The sequence below is a fragment of the Lathamus discolor genome, chromosome Z (assembly GCF_037157495.1).
Source record: "Lathamus discolor isolate bLatDis1 chromosome Z, bLatDis1.hap1, whole genome shotgun sequence".
NCBI lineage: Eukaryota > Metazoa > Chordata > Aves > Psittaciformes > Psittacidae > Lathamus > Lathamus discolor.
The window spans coordinates 82192063-82211551 of NC_088909.1; the positions used below are offsets into that span (position 1 = coordinate 82192063).

Below are 19489 nucleotides of genomic sequence, written 5' to 3' on the forward strand. Positions count from 1 at the left end.
TAAAAGTTGGGTGCTGCTTCCTTCTTTTGTTGTGTTTTGGGACAAAAGTGAAATTTTTGTTGAACTTGTTGAATTGCATGGTGTGGCGTGATTTTGTGTTTTGTTTGGTTATACTAAAGAAAATGGAGACTTACAGAGAAACTGGTCACCTCTCTGTTTTCTCTGAATCATACTTTTAAAATTTATTTACTTGGACTAAGTGCATCTCAACATATGCAGCTCCAAGTTTAGAAAACTTTGAATTTGAAAATGGTGTTACCTGTTGATTGCAAGCAGTATTACGGGTTTTTATGCTTAAAAAAGAAAATTGTTGGTCGAGTAAACTGACTTGTTTTACATTTTGACCTTTCTATCATTATGCTTGCCAAGATACAAAGCTTAGCAGTCACAAAACAGGATAAAACTTTCAAACAGGCTTTTCCAAAATGAGGAATTTGGCCTTTGAAATAATGAATGCTATTTACTTAACAAATCTGAAATATGTTGATTTGAAGATAAAAATTTAGTACATGGCAACAAATACACATTCAAAAACTGTAAATTGATTATAAACTATGAAGAGTAGTGATTCGAGATACATGATTAAGAATATGAAAGAATGATAGAAGCTTTCAATAGCTGAATAGTTTGTTAGGGTAAACTGCTTAATGTGGCATTAATGTTTCAGAGTTTAAAGTGATTTAAAAATGTTACTAATGCATACTCTTAATTTATTTCATGTTTGTGACCTTTTTCTAAGTCATAGTTCTGGTTTGGTTTTATTTCTAAAATATTTTCTTTTCCTTCATCACAACGTGAATTCATATCCTATTTTCAATTCACCTTGTAAAAATAATTGCATTTCCAAAAATACCAGTGAACTCAGAATTTCAAGTTTCAGCCAAGAACTTTCATGAATTTAAAAACAATAGATCATGTAGGATGCTCGAACATTTGGTTCTCTTGGCTGACATTTTTATCAATTTTTTGAAATGCTGCAACATGCACAGTATGCAAAATATATGACATCTGACTAAAATTCAGTTTTATTGTTGGATAAAAAGTATGGGACTTTATAAATTGCTTTGCAGTATATTAGTAGTCATATGAGCTCTTTCTTAAACAGTGTCCTCAATTTTTGTCATACTTCCATTACCTTCTTCACTTCAATGTAAGACTGACAAATTTTTCTGGAAGGTTTGGGGGATACATGGTATAACATTGACACTGAATTATTTATTTAGTGTTTTGACTTGATTAAATGTTTTTCTCTGAGGAGGCAGGGATTGTTTGCCAATCTTACTTAATTTGGTTATAGCTATTTTACACACGTTTCTAGAATTATAACATTTCTCTCAGCTAAATGAACAATACAAATAACTTCTTTTCCTTTTGTTTTCTTTTCTTGAAGCCGATCAACAACTTATCCTTACACAGAAACCCAGATGTACAGCCAAAACACTGGCGGAAATTATTTTGATACTCAAGGAAGTTCTGCACAGGTGACAACAGTGGTCTCGTCTCATAGCATGGTGGGCACTGGAGGGATTCAAATGGGTGTCACAGGAGGACAGCTCATTAGCAGCTCAGGAGGGACCTATCTGATTGGCAATTCAATGGAAAATTCTGGTCATTCAGTGACTCATACAACACGGGCCTCCCCAGCAACAGTAAGTATTTGAGACTAATGCAAAATCTTTGAGACTAATTTCTTAGCTACTCAGATGTTCTTGCAGACTGTCAAGGTTTTTGTGACAGAATGTATAGCACTATTGAGTTCTCAGAATAAGTAGTACATAGTACTTTTTGTAAAATTAATATTATGAATATAAAGTAAGATACAGGAGTAAAAATATTGTGCAAATTTAAACATGAAGGCAGGCCTTTCTCTTGACAGCTTGCAGATATTTACATTTCACAGGTTAAATTTTTACATTCATGTAATATCAGTGAATGCTTTGGGAATGCTCACATAATAGTTTGTCTGAGCTGAATATTTGCAGGTTAGGAACTAAGATTTTGTATTTATTCTGGAAACTTAAGAAAACCACTGTGTTGTTGAGTACAACTATGTTAGATGTAAATGATAAATCATGAATGTTACATGCCTAACTCCCCTGCATTTGTTTGGTTTGCTTGCATAATATTAGTGTAGGCTTGGTGGCTTATTCCAAAATATTTCCAATTGTTCAGAATACTCAGATACTACCTTTTAACAATTTGTTCTTACTTAACCTATGGTATGTCTCCAAAGTCTATTCCAGATTAAAAATCTATGGGGGAAGTGTCTTACAGTACTGTGGGAAGATGCATTCTGTTAAAACTGTGATAGATAATATCACTTAAACACAAAACTTGCCCTTAAAAGCTTACTTAATCAGTCAGCCTGTATTTCAGTTAGGAAAATGGGCTTATACCTAGGCTAGCTTTGCTGCGTAGCACTAATGAATACTTTTACCTAATTCTTCTGGGTATTCTAGTCTCAATGTAGAGACTTGGAAGTAATAGGGAAGAGAACTGTGAAACATAATGGTAGGAAGAATTGGAAAACATAGTGAGGGGATAAAGTGTCATTAACAATACAGATCCATGACTGCCCAAAGGGGACTTTATTTTTACCAAAGGTAATGAGTAAAAATCTAATGTTCTTCTATTTGTAATTATGATGAATGTTTATGATAGCGTTGGATAATTTGGATGATCAGACAAAGTCGCTATTTTGATTTTTAAGGTGGTATGAATAAATACAAAGGTGGTATGGATAAATACAAGGTTTCTGTACAATATAAAAAGTATTATTTAATCCAAAACCTGTGTAACATTATTTTCTGAAAATATATATTGTGAAAGGTTGCAATTTATGAATTGTATAAAAACCAGTAACATAGTGGGATCTTTCAGCTAGCAATAGAGAATCTTATCTTAAAGTTACAAAATAAAAAAAGTGTATATTAACCTCTGGATGTATTTTACATTATTTTAATAGTAGAACAGAGTTGCTGAAAAAAAAAAATCATTCCTCTTTCAGATTTGTTCAGTGAAAACCAAGATTTTAAGTTGATTGTTTTCTTTTTTTCCTTTAAAGTACTTTGTCATTTTACTTATTTGGAAGATATTTCAGTAGCTTTTCCCCTGACTTTATGATTGCCAAGCGCAGGCAAAACAGATAATTTTCTATAGGCAGAAGTGGTGAGGCACTGGAACAGGTTGCCCAAAAGAAGTGGTAAATGCTCCATCCCTGTCAGTGCTCAAGGCCAGGTTTGGTGGGGCTTTGAGCAACCTGATCTAGTGGAAGGTGGCCCTGCCCATGGCAGGGGATTGGAACTATATGATCTTTAAGGTCCCTTACAACACAAACCATTCTGTGATTTTTATGATTCTAAGTAAGGAATAGGTCTTGGCTGAAATTTGAAATTGCCATTCTTAAAAATTTGAAATTACCATACTTAAATGATAACAATATTCCTATTTTTCTTAGTTGTTTTAAATTATTCTAGATTTCAGTACAAATATTTCCTGGTTTAGAGATCATGCTAGTTTTCTCCTCAATCAGATAAGAACAAATGTGTTTTTGTGTTTTGATTACCATGCTCTAAGATTTCCTTTATTCATGAGCAACACAATTCAGTCAGTGGAAATACTTAACTGAATATGAAATCAAGTGAGGCTTAAATGCCCCAAGTAAACACAAATGAAGAGCAGTAGATGTACCTTGAAGTTGGGTGTCCTAGAATTATTTGAATTATATCAAAACTCCAAGCTATATTTTTCAACTTCAAAATGTTGGGTTTTTTTTCAAAATAGAGTTACAATTTATCAAAATTTATCAATATCTAAGGTTCATGCTTTCAGCAACATCTTTCTCTTGCTTCATGTGCCAATGAAACAACCTGGTTTAGTCGTTCCAAGTAACTTTTATACTGCTGTATCAGCTTGCCTTTAGGATAGGAAAAAATACTGCTTACTAAATTACAAGTATTAAATTGCATTTTTAATATTAAAATAGCATCCTCTGTTTTTTAAGGTGCTATTTTATATATGGTATAGTTCTGTAAGTATGAGACATTAGAATATATTAGAAATACGTTTCTTGTTAAGGAAGTGGGACACAACATGATTTTAGATTTTATAGTTTTAGGCTTTTGGTAACCAAGTCTGTTTTCATTTTACTAGATGGCATAATTAAACAGAATAGAGCAACATAGTGTCTTACTCGGATTGCACTTTAGATAAGTAGAGCTTGTTTCACTTGTGATTCTCACTTGATCTTAACCATCACAGTATTTTTCATTTTTGTACAGCAGATTTATTGGAGTCATCAAAATAATGTATCCAGGCTGGTTTGCTATTATAATACTCTGAAAATATTTCTAAATTTTTAATTAGTTTGGAGAATTTTCATATGGAGACAAAGACTATAGAAATTAATAAGAATTTACTTATTAACACTTGTGATCATCGTAAGCTTTCTTTTCTTTTGCCATAGAGGTAGTAGTCCTTTTCAGTCTTTTCAACTGCTAGCTTCATTTGTTTTGTTGTTATTCACCTTTACTGATCAAATCATTGCCTTCTGTAACAAGTAAATTAATTATATTATTGATGTTACCTATTTCTGATACATCTAGCTTAAGTTAAACAAGCAAAACAGTTCCAGGTCAAATATATAAAATAAGTAAATTTCATTAACTTTGTCTTAGATAAACCCAGAATTTAAAATTAATTGACTTTTCACCAGGTTTGCTATTTGGTTTATACAGAATTCAATAAAAGAGACTCGGAGACTTTTTAAGTCTTCATTGTCTTCATGGTTTAATGAAATTCTGAGTTCAGCTTCGGGTTTAATAAAGAGCTAATACTTTGATCATAAGATTTAATTAATTTCAATTTCTGTCAAACATTCATACAAGAAAGCTGTCCTGCTTAAGCTATAGCAGGCAATAGCAGCATATTTATAGCCAAAATATTAAGAATGGTGCACTATCAAAACTATTCCAACATATATACAGTCATGGTTTATGTTAGAACATTTGTTAGTATTTTCTTTACTTCATTTCCATTGATTTCATTGCTTCTTCCTTTTTTCATACAATAATTGTACGATATCCTTTGCTAGCCTATTAAACTACTTCTCTACCTACTAAACAGGATTTTTTCACTAAAACAGAAAGGCATTCAGATGTTAAGGCATTCTGTATAAGTTATTAGGTAGATAAATAGCTTTCCAAAACAACCATTTTCATGTAAATATATGTGGATTGATAAGAATAAATTGTAATTGCATTGAACAACAAGTGATTTACCCTAGCTGGATGTCTATTTGAAATGATTTTGCATGTTGAAACCTCTATAAAAGAGTCATCTGTTAGGTTTATTGGCAGCTATCAATAAAGAAGGGGTAGCTATATTTAAAAGACTAACTGCAGAATGGACTGCTGTGTTAATAGTGAAATCTAAACCACCTTAATTTTTTTTTAATTTTTTTCATATGTAAATGTCTAAAGATTGTTCATGAAACAGGTTTATCTAATCAATATATTTCATAATATCACAAAGTTTAAAAATTCACATAGTTTAGTTTCTAATAATAAATGTGGTGGTGTACTTGTCAGCTGGTAAAAGGCTCCCATCTATTAGTCTTGTTTTCTAACAAGCTTTACAACTGATCTGCAATTACAGTTGCCATTCATCCACCATCAACAGCCACAGGAGGTCTCCAATCATGCTGCTGGAGAAATTTACCCTATTTCAGTGCAAATCTAAATGTGCATGAGACTAAAAGCAAACTTAATATGGGCATAATGTATCAACACAAGTTATAACTTCTGGTAGTAAGCACAGTGTGCAAAATTTGCTCTTAACTTTAAGGGAGGGATGGTACTTGTTCAAGATGTGTTGTAATTAAAGGAGGGAGAACAGCAACAACAGCAAGCCTCAATGTAAATATAATATCCTGATAATATAATTCTAGTGGAAGAATTATTATTAAGAACAAAAAGTAACAAATGTTTAAATAGTCCATTAGAAGTGGATGGGTTATCATTTGGATAATAGTTTGAGATGAGATTTTATTTAGAATCATAGAATGGTAGAATAGTTAGGGTTGGAAAGGACCTCAAGATCATCTAGTTCCAACCCCTCTGCCATGGGCAGGGACACCGCACACTAAACCATCCCACACAAGGCTTCATCCAACCTGGCCTTGAACGCCGCCAGGGATGGAGCATTCACAAGTTCCCTGGGCAGCCCATTCCAGTGCATCACGGCCCTAACAGTAAAGAATTTCCTCCTTATATCCAATCTAAACCTCCCCTGTTTAAGTTTTAACCGGTTACCCCTTGTCCTGTCACTACAGTCCCTCATGAAGAGTCCCTTCCCAGCATCCCTATAGCCCCCCTTCAGATACTGGAAGGCTGCTATGAGGTCTCCACGCAGCCTTCTCTTCTCCAGGCTGAACAGCCCCAACTTTCTCAGCCTATCTTCATACAGGAGGTGCTCCAGTCCCCTGATCATCCTCCAGTGGCCCTTCTCTGGACTTGTTCCAGCAGTTCCATGTCCTTTTTGTGTTGAGGACACCAGAACTGCACACAATACTCCAAGTGAGATCTCACAAGAGCAGAGGGGCAGGATCACCTCCTTGGACCTGCTGGTCACGCTCCTTTTGATGCAGCCCAGGATACAGTTGCATCTGGAATATTGCGTCCAGTTCTGGGCCCCTCTGTTCAAGAAGGACAGGGAATTGCTTGAAGGAGTCCAGCGCGGAGCCACAAAGATGATTAAGGGAGTGGAACATCTCCCTTATGAGGAGAGGCTGAGGGAGCTGGGTCTCTTTAGCTTGGAGAAGAGGAGACTGAGGGGTGACCTCATCAATGTTTACAAATATGTAAAGGGTGGGTGTCAGGATGATGGAGCTAGGCTTTTTTCAGTGATATCCAGTGATAGGACAAGGGGCAATGGGTGTAAACTGGAGCATAGGAAGTTCCACGTTAACATCAGGAAGAACTTCTTTACTGTAAGAGTGACAGAGCACTGGAACAGGTTGCCCAGGGGGGCTGTGGAGTCTCCTACACTGGAGATATTCAAGGCCCGCCTGGACAAGTTCCTGTGTGATGTACTGTAGGTTACCCTGCTCTTGTGGGGGGGTTGGACTAGATGATCTTTTTAGGTCCCTTCCAACCCTTGGGATTCTGTGATTCTGTGATACAGTTGGTTTCTGGGCTGCGGGTGCATGCTGAAGCCAGCTCATGTTCATTTCCTCATTGAGCAACACCCCCAAGTCCTTCTCTGCAGGCCCGCTCTGAATCTCTTCTCTGCCCAACCTGTGGCTGTGCCTGGGATTGCTCTGACTCAGGTGTAGGACTTTGCACTTGGCATGGTTAAACTTCATAAGGTTGGCATCAGCCCACCTCACAAGTGTGTCAAGGTCCCTCTGGATGGCATCCCTTCCCTCCAGCATATCAACCGAACCACACAGCTTGGTGTCATCGGCAAACTTGCTGAGGGCGCACTCAATCCCACTGTCCATGTCAGTGACAAAGATGTTGAACAAGAGCAGTCCCAACACCGATCCCTGAGGGACGCCACTCGTTACTGGTCTCCTGCTGGACACTGAGCCCTTGACCACAACTCTTTGTGTGCCACCATCCAGCCAGTTCTTTATCCACTGAGTTGTCCACCTATCAAATTGATGTCTCTCCAATTTAGAGAGAAGGATGTCATTTGGGATAGCGTCAAACGCTTTGCACAAGTCCAGGTAGATGATATCAACTGCTCTGCCCCTGTCCATCAACTCTGTAGCCCCCTCGTAGACGGCCACCAAATTGGTTAGGCAGGATTTCCCTTTAGTGAAGCCATGCTGGCTGTCACCAATCACCTTGTTATTTTTCATGTGCCTTAGCATGCCTTCCAGGAGAATCTGCTCCAAGATTTTGCCGGGCACAGAGGTGAGACTGACTGCTCTGTAATTCCCCGGGTCTTCCATTTTCCCCTTCTTGAAAATGGGGGTTATATTTCCCTTTTTCCAGTCATCGGGAACTTCACCTGACTGTAATGATTTTTCAAATATGATGGACAGTGGCTTAGCAACTTCATTCACCAGAGCTCCTTCAGGACCCACGAATGGATTTCATCGGGTCCCTTGGACTTGTGCAATGTTCAGGTTCTTAAGATGGTCTCGAACCAGATCCTCTCCTACAGAGAGGGCCCAAGGTATTCATTCTCACAGTCCGTGCATCCGCCTTCCAGTACTTGGGTGGTGTGGTCAGAGCATTTGTCAGTGAAGACTGTGTCAAAGAAGTCATTCAGAACCTCAGCCTTCTCCAAATCCAAGGTAGCCAGTTCTCTTGATAGCTTCCAGAGGGTGCCCACGTTGTCTGTAGTCTTTCTTTTATTCACAGTGTACCTATAGAATCCCTTCCTGTTATCTTTCTCATCTGTAGCCAAGTTTAATTCTAACTGGGCCTTAGCTTTCCTAACCTGGTCCCTAGCTTCCCAGACAACATCCCTGTATTCTTCCCAGGCTGCCTGTCCTTGCCTCTGCCTTTTATAAGCCTCTTTTTTGCCTCTAAGTTTCCCTCTAAGTAAACTTCTGTAGATTGTTTTCTTACGTCTTGACCTCCTCAGAACAACATACTGTAAATACTTTGTGTTATTTAGTTGAATTGTTAGTTAATTAGCACAACTGTTTCTTTCTTCATGCACAAAGGAAGGCAGGTCTTTTTTCAGCATGGCTTTGGGATAGGTATTTGCTACACCTAGCTATACACATCAGAGACTATTATGCATAATTTCTTTATCTTGTAACATGTTAATGAGTATTAAGATATAAACTAGGAACAGTTAATAACTTCCCAATCAGTAGATCACTTAAAGACTGAACATTGTATGATTTCAGATGCGTATACTGGGATAATTCTGTTGAATTTTTTAACCCCAGGAAGTACCCTTAGTTATTAACAACTGTGTCAGAGTATAAGGCAGTATTTCAGTTGGCAAGTTAATTGAAAGAGAAGTCTGAAATCATAGTTTTCAGTTATCATGCTCTAATTTTATAATGTTTATGTTGCCATACAAACTGATTATTGTTCCTACAAATAGTGTAACATTTGTCATGGTTTACTTGGAGTTGCAGTGGGGGTGCACATTTCAGTTATCAGTCAGAACATTTTAGTAGTTTTCAGTCTTGTTAAGAGAAGAATAGTCACATATTCAAATAAACGAATGTGTAATTCTTGTTGCCATTTAGCATTTCAGATGTACATGTAGTTAGTTGTGCCTGGAATCTCTCACTGCATGTTGCTAAAAATGCAAGGGCATCAGTCTACCTTTTGTATTTATGCAGAATATAATTTTAAGTGGTAAAATTACTCTCATATTCTATCTACAAAATATCATAAGAAAGCCCACTGCGTTACCAGTCTTCAGTTGGAAGGTACCTACAACAATCATCTAGCGCAGCTGCCTGACCACCTTAGTGCTGACCAAAAGTTAAAAGCAGTTTGTTAAGGGCATTGTCCAAATTGTCTTTAATGCTGACAGACTTGTGACACCAACTGCCTCTCTGGGAAGCCTGTTCCAAAGTTTGACTACCCTCTCAGTACAGAAATGCTTCCTAATGCCCAGTCTAAACCTCCCGGTGCGGCTTTGAACCATTCCCATGCATCATGTCACTGGATACCTGGAGAAGAGCTCAGTACCTCCCTCTCCACTTCTCCTTCTGAAACAGCTGTACGGAGCAATGAGGTTGCCCCTCAGCCTCCTTTTCTCCAAAGTGGAAAAGCCCTAAGTCCTTAGCCATTCCTCCCAGGACATGCCTTCCAACTCTTTCACCAGCTTTGTTGCCCTCCCCTGGACACATTCAAGGACCTTCATATCCATCTTAAATTGTGGGACCCAGAACTGCACACAGTATTCCAGATGAGGCTGCACTAAAGGCTGAATACAGAGCTAGTCACCTCTGTTGACCAGCTGGCCATGCTGTGTTTGGTGCAGTTTGTCCTCTTGGCTTCCTGGACACTTTGGTGACTTGTGTAGATCCTGCTGTTAACCACAGCCCTCAGATCCCTTTCTGCAGGGCTCCTTTCCAGCAACTCCTCTCACAATTTAGATTTGCAACAGAGAAATGGCATTTCTCTGTCCCATCTGCAGAATCTGGCATTTATTCTTGTTAAATTTGATGGCACTGATGATTGTCCAATGATCCAGTCTATCCAGATCCCCCTGCAAGGCCTCCTGTCCCTCAAGAGTCAACAGCACCTCCCAGTTCAGTATCATCAGCAAACTTACTTATGGTGCATTCAAATCCTGCATCCAGATCATCGATTAAAATATTAAATAGAACTGACCCTAGAACTGATCACTGAAAATCACCAATAGAGGAAAACAAGCAGTAGCCAGAAATTTTTAGAAAGGACAAGATGAATAATTAAGTCCCTAGAAAATCTGTCATCAAATCAAATATATTTTCTGCTCAGAAATAGTTAAAAGTGATTATATAGCCTACATAGGAAGGTTTCTGTCATTAAGAGATATGTATCTGTTAAATAAAGCAGAAAGTTCGTTTTGTCAAAGTTTAGATTAAAACCAATAAAATAATTAGTAGTAAGAACAATTTCTCCTGAAGCTTGCCATAGTACAGTATGGTGAAGACTCCTTTTAAATATAGATGACATACTTTTTTGAGCTTGATGAAGAATTAACATGTTTTAGTGGTAACTAACACTGTTTGGCTTATGCTATGCTGTAAAAGTGAATACAGATTCATTGTGTTCAGTGGTCCTACTTGTGAAATCTAAAAGAAACCCCAACAACAAAAATTCCTTGGATGGCAGAAAAAGAAAGTTTGTGTATTTTTATTCTCACTGTTTAGCACCAAAATGCATTGAATCAGTATGGCAGCAAGAAATGAGTGTCGTGATGCCACTTTTTAAGAGCAATTCCTACTACTTTTTAACAGTTTGATTCTCTGAACAATCAAGGCCACAAGCTGCAACAACAAAATGAGTGTAGTGCAGTAGTGGAAATGCGCAGTGGGGGATGTAATTTCAGTGCTGTAGTAGTGCAGTGGACTAAGCATTGTGGAACAAGTAATCCAAGATTCAGAATTAAGATTTAAATGTATGTACAGTATTCATAGTTTGATCCTACTATTATGTTAAGAAGGGAAATTCTATGGCTGTGGTTGTAAGTTGACTTTACAAGTTTTAAGCTGTGTAGTTTTTAACATGCGGCATGTTCTTAAAATTTGATCTTGTGTGATTGACTACTTTGATCTCATAGTATTTTCCACCAAAGCAAGACAAAATCAGAATATTAAGAAGAAAACCAAATCATATTACCATGTAGGAGTATCTTTTCTTACTTTTTACATACTAATTTTTTAATAATGTATTTTTTTTTTAAATAGGCTTCCGTAGGTAATAATGAACAGCTGTAAGAGAGAAATAAGAAGTGATTCCTCACAGTTACTACAATAAAATGTTTGTCAGTTGCCCTGTAAAAAAGGGAGAATCTAACTGCATATGTGCAGTAAATTCAAATATCAACTGTAGTGTTTTTCAGTTTCTGCTATACAGAGAGTAAATTCAGCCAATGTTGGTAAATTGTGACACTAATATTGCTGTGTGATATTTGAAGTAAGATAGGAAGGGCTTATTAAAGAAAGGTTTACACAGAGAATGATAAGTGGTTTTAAAAGTGTAAGTGGTGGTTTCCATTGCTTTCATTTCGGCCATTTAATGTAGCTAATTAATTGCATGCCCTTTTTTTACTGCACATCCTGTTGTCTGTCATTTTCATTGTTGTTTTTGCTCTCCTAGCTGCACAGTTAAATTATGCTTGGGTTCTAATTTTTTTCTTTACGCTGTCATTATCAAACTAATCAAAATATCCATTGATATTAAAAAAGAAAAGAATGGGAATGGATGTTATAGTATTCATACATTTGTATTTGAAGAAATACTACTTTGTATTTTAGCAGTGCTGTGTTCGCTTTTTATTTTAAAAGGCAAATCTGAACAAATCTGCTTTTCCAAAGGCTGGATCCTGCAGTCTGTGTAACTTCTGACTTTCCATTTACTTTGACAGCTGGGGTTGTTCAGAGGGTGCTGGCAGTAGTAAAGGTGGTGTCCTGTCCCAGTGAAGTTAATGGTGAAAAAACTGTTGAATTAATTGGATTTAGGATTTGATTCTCTGATTCCAAAAAGCTGAAGTTTTGTTTCTAATTCAGTTCTTATTGCAAGCTGTGGATGTCTCTTCCTAACATAGTTGAAGGGAAAAGATAACGAGGTCTTTCTTAAAATTCTGTTTAGGGATTTTTTTTTTTTTTTTTTTAATTTCATTAATGATATTTTTGTTCAGTTGGGGTTGTTTTTGTTTCAGTGCAGCTCACCAGTAAATCTACTCTTTTAATTTCCTGAGCAGGCTGAAAGGTAAAATGGACTTTGATGCTGTGATCCTGCAGTATATATGCAAGCAAAATGCCTTTCCAGCTTCATTGGGGAGGTTTGTGTTTACTGGGACTCTGGAATAAAGCCTTTTGGTAGAATATATGCCCTGGCTAGGCATAACGCAGGCATTTCTATTGATCTGTAAGCAATCTGTCAAAACTTCTCTGATCAGGCTTTTTTACTATCTCGTCTTGAGTCCTTTTTTTAATGACATCTATTATCAGATTGAAATGGCGATTGAGACACTGCAAAAGTCTGATGGTCTGTCCACTCACAGAAGCTCTCTTCTCAACAGCCATGTAAGTTGTCTCTTCTTCACATACACTCTCTCTTGCTTGTTCTGCATGCTTAGCCTGCCTCTAAATGTTTGTTTTATTTTATTACTATTTTTTGTTCTTAATCTTCTCATCTTAGTTGCTTGTAATTTCTACTACATCTCCCATGGCTTTATTTTGTCAGATGAAATGTCTTTATGGTATATTGCATAGTGTTACCTGTTTCCCATGCTCTACACCTATGTTAAGACAAGTTAATACATTTGACTGTTTTGCGGATTATGGTGTAAATGTCAAAATAAAGCTCAAATAGTGGCTTTTGACATTTTAAATAAAGTTATCTACAAATCAAAGACTCTGTACCCTATAAAAATTTTAGAGCATGTGAAGAGGAAGAGAAGAAATAGACAGCATGCCTAAGTAATATCTTTATTTTTAGGTGTTTCTTTGTTTATTCTGAATAGAGAGTTTATTATGAAATGACTTACGTAAGAGTCCTGAAGTTCTTTATGATGAACTGGAAAAAAAATTGAATGCATTATCTTAATTTGAAGTACAGAAAAAATGTATTATCCAGCTGCCTTTTGCTTTGTTCTTACTCCTCAAATCTTACAGTGAAGAACTTTCAATATACAAAGCCAAAATATATTTGGGTAAAAACATGATCCCCAGTAATACAGTGATAAATCCATTATATGTAACTTTAAAATCACTGAAAAAGGCCCCAAATTAATTTTTAATATATAAATAACAATATTGATTTGTAAGTTGCTAGTCTTTCTTGAATTTTTTTTTTCCTGTTAGTATTTGTGGGTTTATATTTTGTATTTTGCCACTCTGATTAGTTTGTATTCATCTTACCTCTTATTTCCTTCTCAGGTTTACGAATTATATACATTCAAATTCCTTTATAGTTTTACAGAAGAAATTTAGATTTGGTTTGTGGTCTTAATGTAAGAATGTGGTCATAGAGGCTGTATCTCAGAAATCAAAATAAAAATACATGTTTTGACAGGTTTGGGGTTTGGATCTTTTTTCTGTATGGGTCTATTTATGTCAAAGTTTTGTTTTCTGGAAATTTTAAGCGAACTTACCTTTTTTTCTTTAGAATAAACACCAAAAGTTAAAAAGGAAAATCAAATTACAGAAAGTCATACAAAATGTTACACAAAAAGTCTTTTAAATTCCACCTTGGATGCTTACAAAATGCTTGTTCTGGAAATAGTATCAAAATTGTTATGAAAATAGAAATAGATAATATAAAAAATATTTTTTAAATGTAATTTTTTAAAGGTCTATAACATTTTTTGGCAAACTGTCAGAAATTTATGTTAAGACTTTAAACACTTGAACTGTTGTTAAGTTTGTGTTTATCCTATATGAAGTCCGGAATCTTGGTATAAAACCAAGAAGAATTGCAAGGTAAGCTGCTGTGCTGCAGTAAATTGCGTCCCACTCATACCTGGTGCTATGCATTGCTCACAATGTGTTTCTAATAATGAGAGTCACATCCAACTGTGAAATTTTACATGATATTTCTCTCTTGACTGTCTTTTTCAAATTCATTCTGATTGTGTTATAGCTTTGACCCTGGGGGAAAAAAACTCAGAAGTACCTGTACGGGTTCTTGTCTCAATAAGTCTTTCCTACGCTTGGTCATTTTGGAAGAAGTTAGCAATCTAGATCAAACTTAGTGGATATTTTACCTGTGTTTAAAGCAATGCTTATTGTCTTTAACTGAGTGAGTATGGAGGAAGTTTTTTGTCTGGAGGAAGTTTTTTTGTCTCTTGAAACTCTTCTACTGGTTAGGCATTTATAACAGTAATTGGGTTTAATAGGCTTGAAAATAGAATTTAATTTGCGTGTTTAATTAGATTTTGACTGATAATTATTATTTATCTTCTTTTTTTTTTTTTTTAATACTGGGCTTGGAATTGAGATTTCCAGCCTATGATATCTCTGTGAGGTTGTTTGGGATTTTTTTTTTTTTTCCTAATTCGTCTGTGTTCATTTTAAGGAGTTTATTCTTTCTCCTCTGTTTTCTTTTCTTTCTTGATTTATTTCTGCATGAAATTTACTTAATTAGTTGCTAGTTGAGTATTTTATAAACACTGCTGCTTAATTGGGGTCATAGTCAATTTAACAGGTCTGACTCTGTAAATATTTCATACCTTTACCCATCTTACCCATACAATATGGACAGTATTATGAATTAAAAAGCTGGGATTCAAACCTGAGCAGCTCAGTTTTAGAATTATATTTCATCCCGATAGAATGAGGCAAAAAATCCCATATTGTACTTTTGGTTTTTGTTTGTTTCATTTGTGATTTTTTTGGTATTGAGTAATGGAAGTTATGATTTAAATAGCATCTTTTATAAATTCATATCATTATTAAAGTACACTTAAAGTGATTCGTAATAGGTTAGAAGCCATCTGGAGGGAAATATCTTTAATGCTACATAAAGAACTTAATTGGAAAATCATATTTTTTTGTTTGTCAGTGTTTCAGGATTGACAGAGTTGTCCCTTTAGGGAAGGCAGTGATACTTCACATTCTGTATCTGGTCTGATTAAATTATAGATTTATTAATATATGACAAATGTTATTAAAATACATATAATATAGATATAGATATAGATGTAATAAGTTAAATACATCTTTTTATCTTTAAATACAGATAAAATGAAATAGTTGAAAGATGTAATTACTTTTGTTTCTAAGCCCAGACAGGCTTATTGCAGGTCATTAGTGGAGTGAGTTTAGTACATTCAGATAAAAGTTAATGTTTATGATTATTATTATTATTATTTTTCTTCAGTTTTGTTATAAAATGGCAGATGCTTAATTTGGAAGCACTTGTGAATGCTGAGACTTGAAAAATAATATGATAACTCATATAAAGATGATTAGGTGTACTTTTAAATTTTGTATATTTAAAATGCAAAATTACCTGCAAACCGAGCTAAGAATTTTGTGCCTTGGAAGCATTTATATCTTACTTATACCTCTTCTAGAGCTTGCTTTTAAGAAACTTGGAAAAGTTATGAGCATGTTTTCAAGAAAAAGTAAATATGGAAATGGTGTTTGAATGTTCTAGAGTGAATTGTATAGTAAAAAAATTTTTTACATTTTTAGTGATGAATTTCTCACTTTGACTAAAACATAGCTGTGAATTCAATATATTTGTTATCATCTGTACTTCAGTACAAAACAGTTTTGTGATACAGATCAGGACTGAAACATTTCATGGCTATTGCACACTAAAATATTAATATTCTTTGCATGGTAAGTTACACTAAACATTGATAGTACAGAATTTATGCACTGCTCTAAAATAAAATATTTCTGCAATGAACATACATGGAACATACTTATCTTTTATTGTCGCTTAAGAATTTGTGTTCTGGTAATACTAGTTACTGATTTGGTGGACTAAGTTGAAAATTATGACAAATATGTATGAATGTCTAGCTCATCAGGTTAAAAGTTTGTAGCAAGTCTTGGAGACAAAATATCCTCAGTATGCATTTCCACTGGATAATCGAGTTAAATCCCAGGTTTTGTTAAGATCTGTGATGCTAGCAAGGTTGAATGCTAACACTGTATGATTTTGGTATAAATACTTCGGAAAACAGTGAAAAAAATGTAAACAAAAAATTAGATTTGTGAATCATTCGAGCTATATCTAAAGGAAAATTACAGGGAACTGAAAGCATGGCGAGTTCTGGAGGAACGTAAGGAAAATCTTAGCATATCAAGACCTTAAAACAGTGGAATTTTAATGCATCCTCAACCTATATTATTTTGTATCTATTTTGACATTCTCCTATAATGTTAAATCTAGAAGTTTTAAATTGTCCTTTTTATCTTTTTGTAAATTAGTGACAACTAGAGGTGTTACATGAGTGTGCACTACTTTTCATGTGTGTATCTAAAAACACCTACCACAGTTACATGGAAAGATAATATTTTTCCAAGAATATAGTTGTGTTCCTTCTGGAAGTCAAAGGCAAACAGGCTACAACTAAAAGGGATGGTACCCCTAATGCCTCATAGAGGTACCAGCTGTTTTCAATGTTATCTAGGTTGCTCTTTCACTTATATGTAATAACTTTTATATGAATCTGAGAGTAAAAAATATCCTATTCAGTTAAGTATTGTAATGTGTTTTAGCATCAAGCAAAGAAAGTTTGGAGTTTTTTTTCTGCAGTTTATGTGAATTACATACATGATTAGTGTATTTCTTCGCAGTGCCAACAGTTTGTTTCCAAAGCATAGATACCTTTATCAAATATTGGTGTGTGTTACTGAATCAAAAATATTTTAAGAAGTGGACACTTATCTGAGGTCAAAATGCAGTGAGTTCTGCTACTTCCTGGTAATTCTAAAGATCCTAAAGCAATATGGTAGAATTAGCATTTAAGGAACCTCTGAAGGAAGAAGTAATTGTTTAATAGACCTGAAGAGTGTTTTCAGAACTTTCATAAGTTCATGTTGTGTGGTTAAGATATTTTTAATAAAGTAAGAATGTTTGGGTTTTTTTCTCTGTTTTGTATGTGATATAGCTTCAGTGGCTTTTAGACAACTATGAAACTGCAGAAGGAGTGAGCCTTCCAAGAAGTACCCTATACAACCATTACTTACGACATTGTCAGGAACACAAATTGGATCCAGTAAATGCTGCCTCCTTTGGAAAACTCATACGATCAATCTTCATGGGATTACGGACCAGAAGACTTGGAACTAGGTTTGTGTTAATCAAATGAAAATAATGAAAATAATAGACAAAACAAGTAATAATTGTGAGTATAGAAACCTGTCTGCTACTGAAAAAATAAATAAAATATTACAGTGGTTTTCTCTTAGTTCTGTCTCTTAATGTTAGACAGTTGTATGCTTTTCCACATGTTATTGTACTTCTGTATATGTTTTGACTGTTTACATTTTGATAAATGCAGTGCAGATTCTTATCAGTACGAATAAAATGTAGGGTTTTGTTTGGAAATTGCTAAGAATTGTGTTTCTTCATAACTAGGTATGTAAATTGTATGTATTTGAATTTGATTTTTCTTACTAAAGTGGATTATGAGTTATAATGCTGGAAAATACTTGTTTAACAGAGTGAATGAATTTCCCAAAGGCGGTAAAATGACACCCATGTAAAACCGATGTAATAAGAGGGTCAGGCCTGATTTGTGGATAATGTTTTCCAGTTAGTGTAAATTATGAATTTAATGTGATGTAGATGCATAAAACTAGTGTTGCTGGTTTTTTTAATTTTTGCTCTTTCATAAAGGGGGAACTCCAAATATCATTATTATGGGATTCGCGTCAAGCCAGACTCTCCTCTTAATCGACTACAAGAGGACATGCAATATATGGCTATGAGACAGCAGCCGATGCAGCAGAAACAGAGGTAAAGTATGAAATGGACATGAGTACTTATCAATATTTCTAGATTATAGTGCCTTACTTTTCCTCACATGAAAAGTTGAAATTCTAATGCAACTTTTGTTAAGCTTCTCTGCTGTGAAAAACAAAAATTTGATAGATAGCCAGCTGATGTCACTGAAGTTATGTGTCAGGCAACAAGAAAGATTGTGTACCTAGAAAATGTCATACATTTGGAATAAATAATAATAAAATGAGATGTATGAACAGACTCCAGTATCTTGAATTCTTATCCCACAAGATGAAGAAAAGCAGTGAGAATTTGAATTTCAACTTTTGCTGTTTGTTTTAATTACTATATAATTTTATTTATAAACTGCTTATAAGACAGCTTGTTATTAATTTCAGATTGGTGTTTATCCCCTCTCCCTGCAAACAATTAATGTGACCATAATGGTTTTCCTCTAAGTTGATTTTGAGTATTTTCCTTCAGCATCTGTTGTTCTTGAGGATCCTGTGAAAGCTCAGAAGTATTGAAAAGCAGTGGCACAGAAGAGCTATTCTGGTGGTGAAAGAGTACATGAATATGCATATGAAAAACTATCCTGAACAGAAAATTTTAGGAAAGAAGTGGAAATCAGTGCATTTATTTGAAATTTCTTTTCATTAGGCTGATATCACTAGCCTCCAATATTACCCTAAAGTGAAATATCTAAGATGTGTCATTTCACAAAACTCATATGTAGAACAGTAGTGTATGAAGCAAGACATCTTTAGAGCTTTTACCCCCCTGAAAAAGATCCAATTAGTGTACTAGGCATAATTTGTGGCCTTGGGCACAACTGGGACATGGAAAACACAACCTTAGATTTTAAATTCAAACTCGGATACCACTTTAACCTGAAATGATTTTACTATCACTTCCAGAGGTAGTTACAGCACTAACTACATATTCGTGGCAAATTCTATGGTCTTTACTATCTTGTGTGGAAATGATGAGATGTGTCCCAGTATGATCATGTGGGAAATTCTTGTTACAAAAATCATCAGAGGATTATATGGTAAGAAAAGGTGATAGATATTTAGAAAATGTCCAAGCAAGCTTATTTTACCCACTTATACTCATTCACTTAGAGATTTCATTCATTCATATTCAAAATCACATGTATGCACCAAGATGTATGCCACAATGGTCTTGACTACAATATTTTCTATGAACTTGTCTCTGGAGAAATTTCTGCAGTTATATAATCATAATCACCTCTTTTGTCATCTTCTTGATTCACAGTGAAAAAATTATTTTAGAATTCATAGTATTCTTATTAGAATTCTTAGAAGTGGATATTACTTTTCTTTATTGTTTGCTTTATTATTTTCTTTAGCACCATCATATGTCTT

General features: G+C 35.1%; 1 protein-coding gene across 1 annotated transcript in view; it reads left to right on the forward strand.

Annotated features, from left to right (window-relative positions):
- RFX3 (regulatory factor X3) overlaps positions 1-19489 on the forward strand; it is a 110417-nt gene that overhangs the window by 67408 nt on the left and 23520 nt on the right. The window contains exons 4-7 of the mRNA XM_065662814.1: positions 1391-1649; positions 12647-12721; positions 17266-17447; positions 17997-18116. Of these exons, the coding sequence (XP_065518886.1) occupies positions 1391-1649; positions 12647-12721; positions 17266-17447; positions 17997-18116 (636 nt within the window). The remainder of the gene's footprint in view (positions 1-1390; positions 1650-12646; positions 12722-17265; positions 17448-17996; positions 18117-19489) is intronic.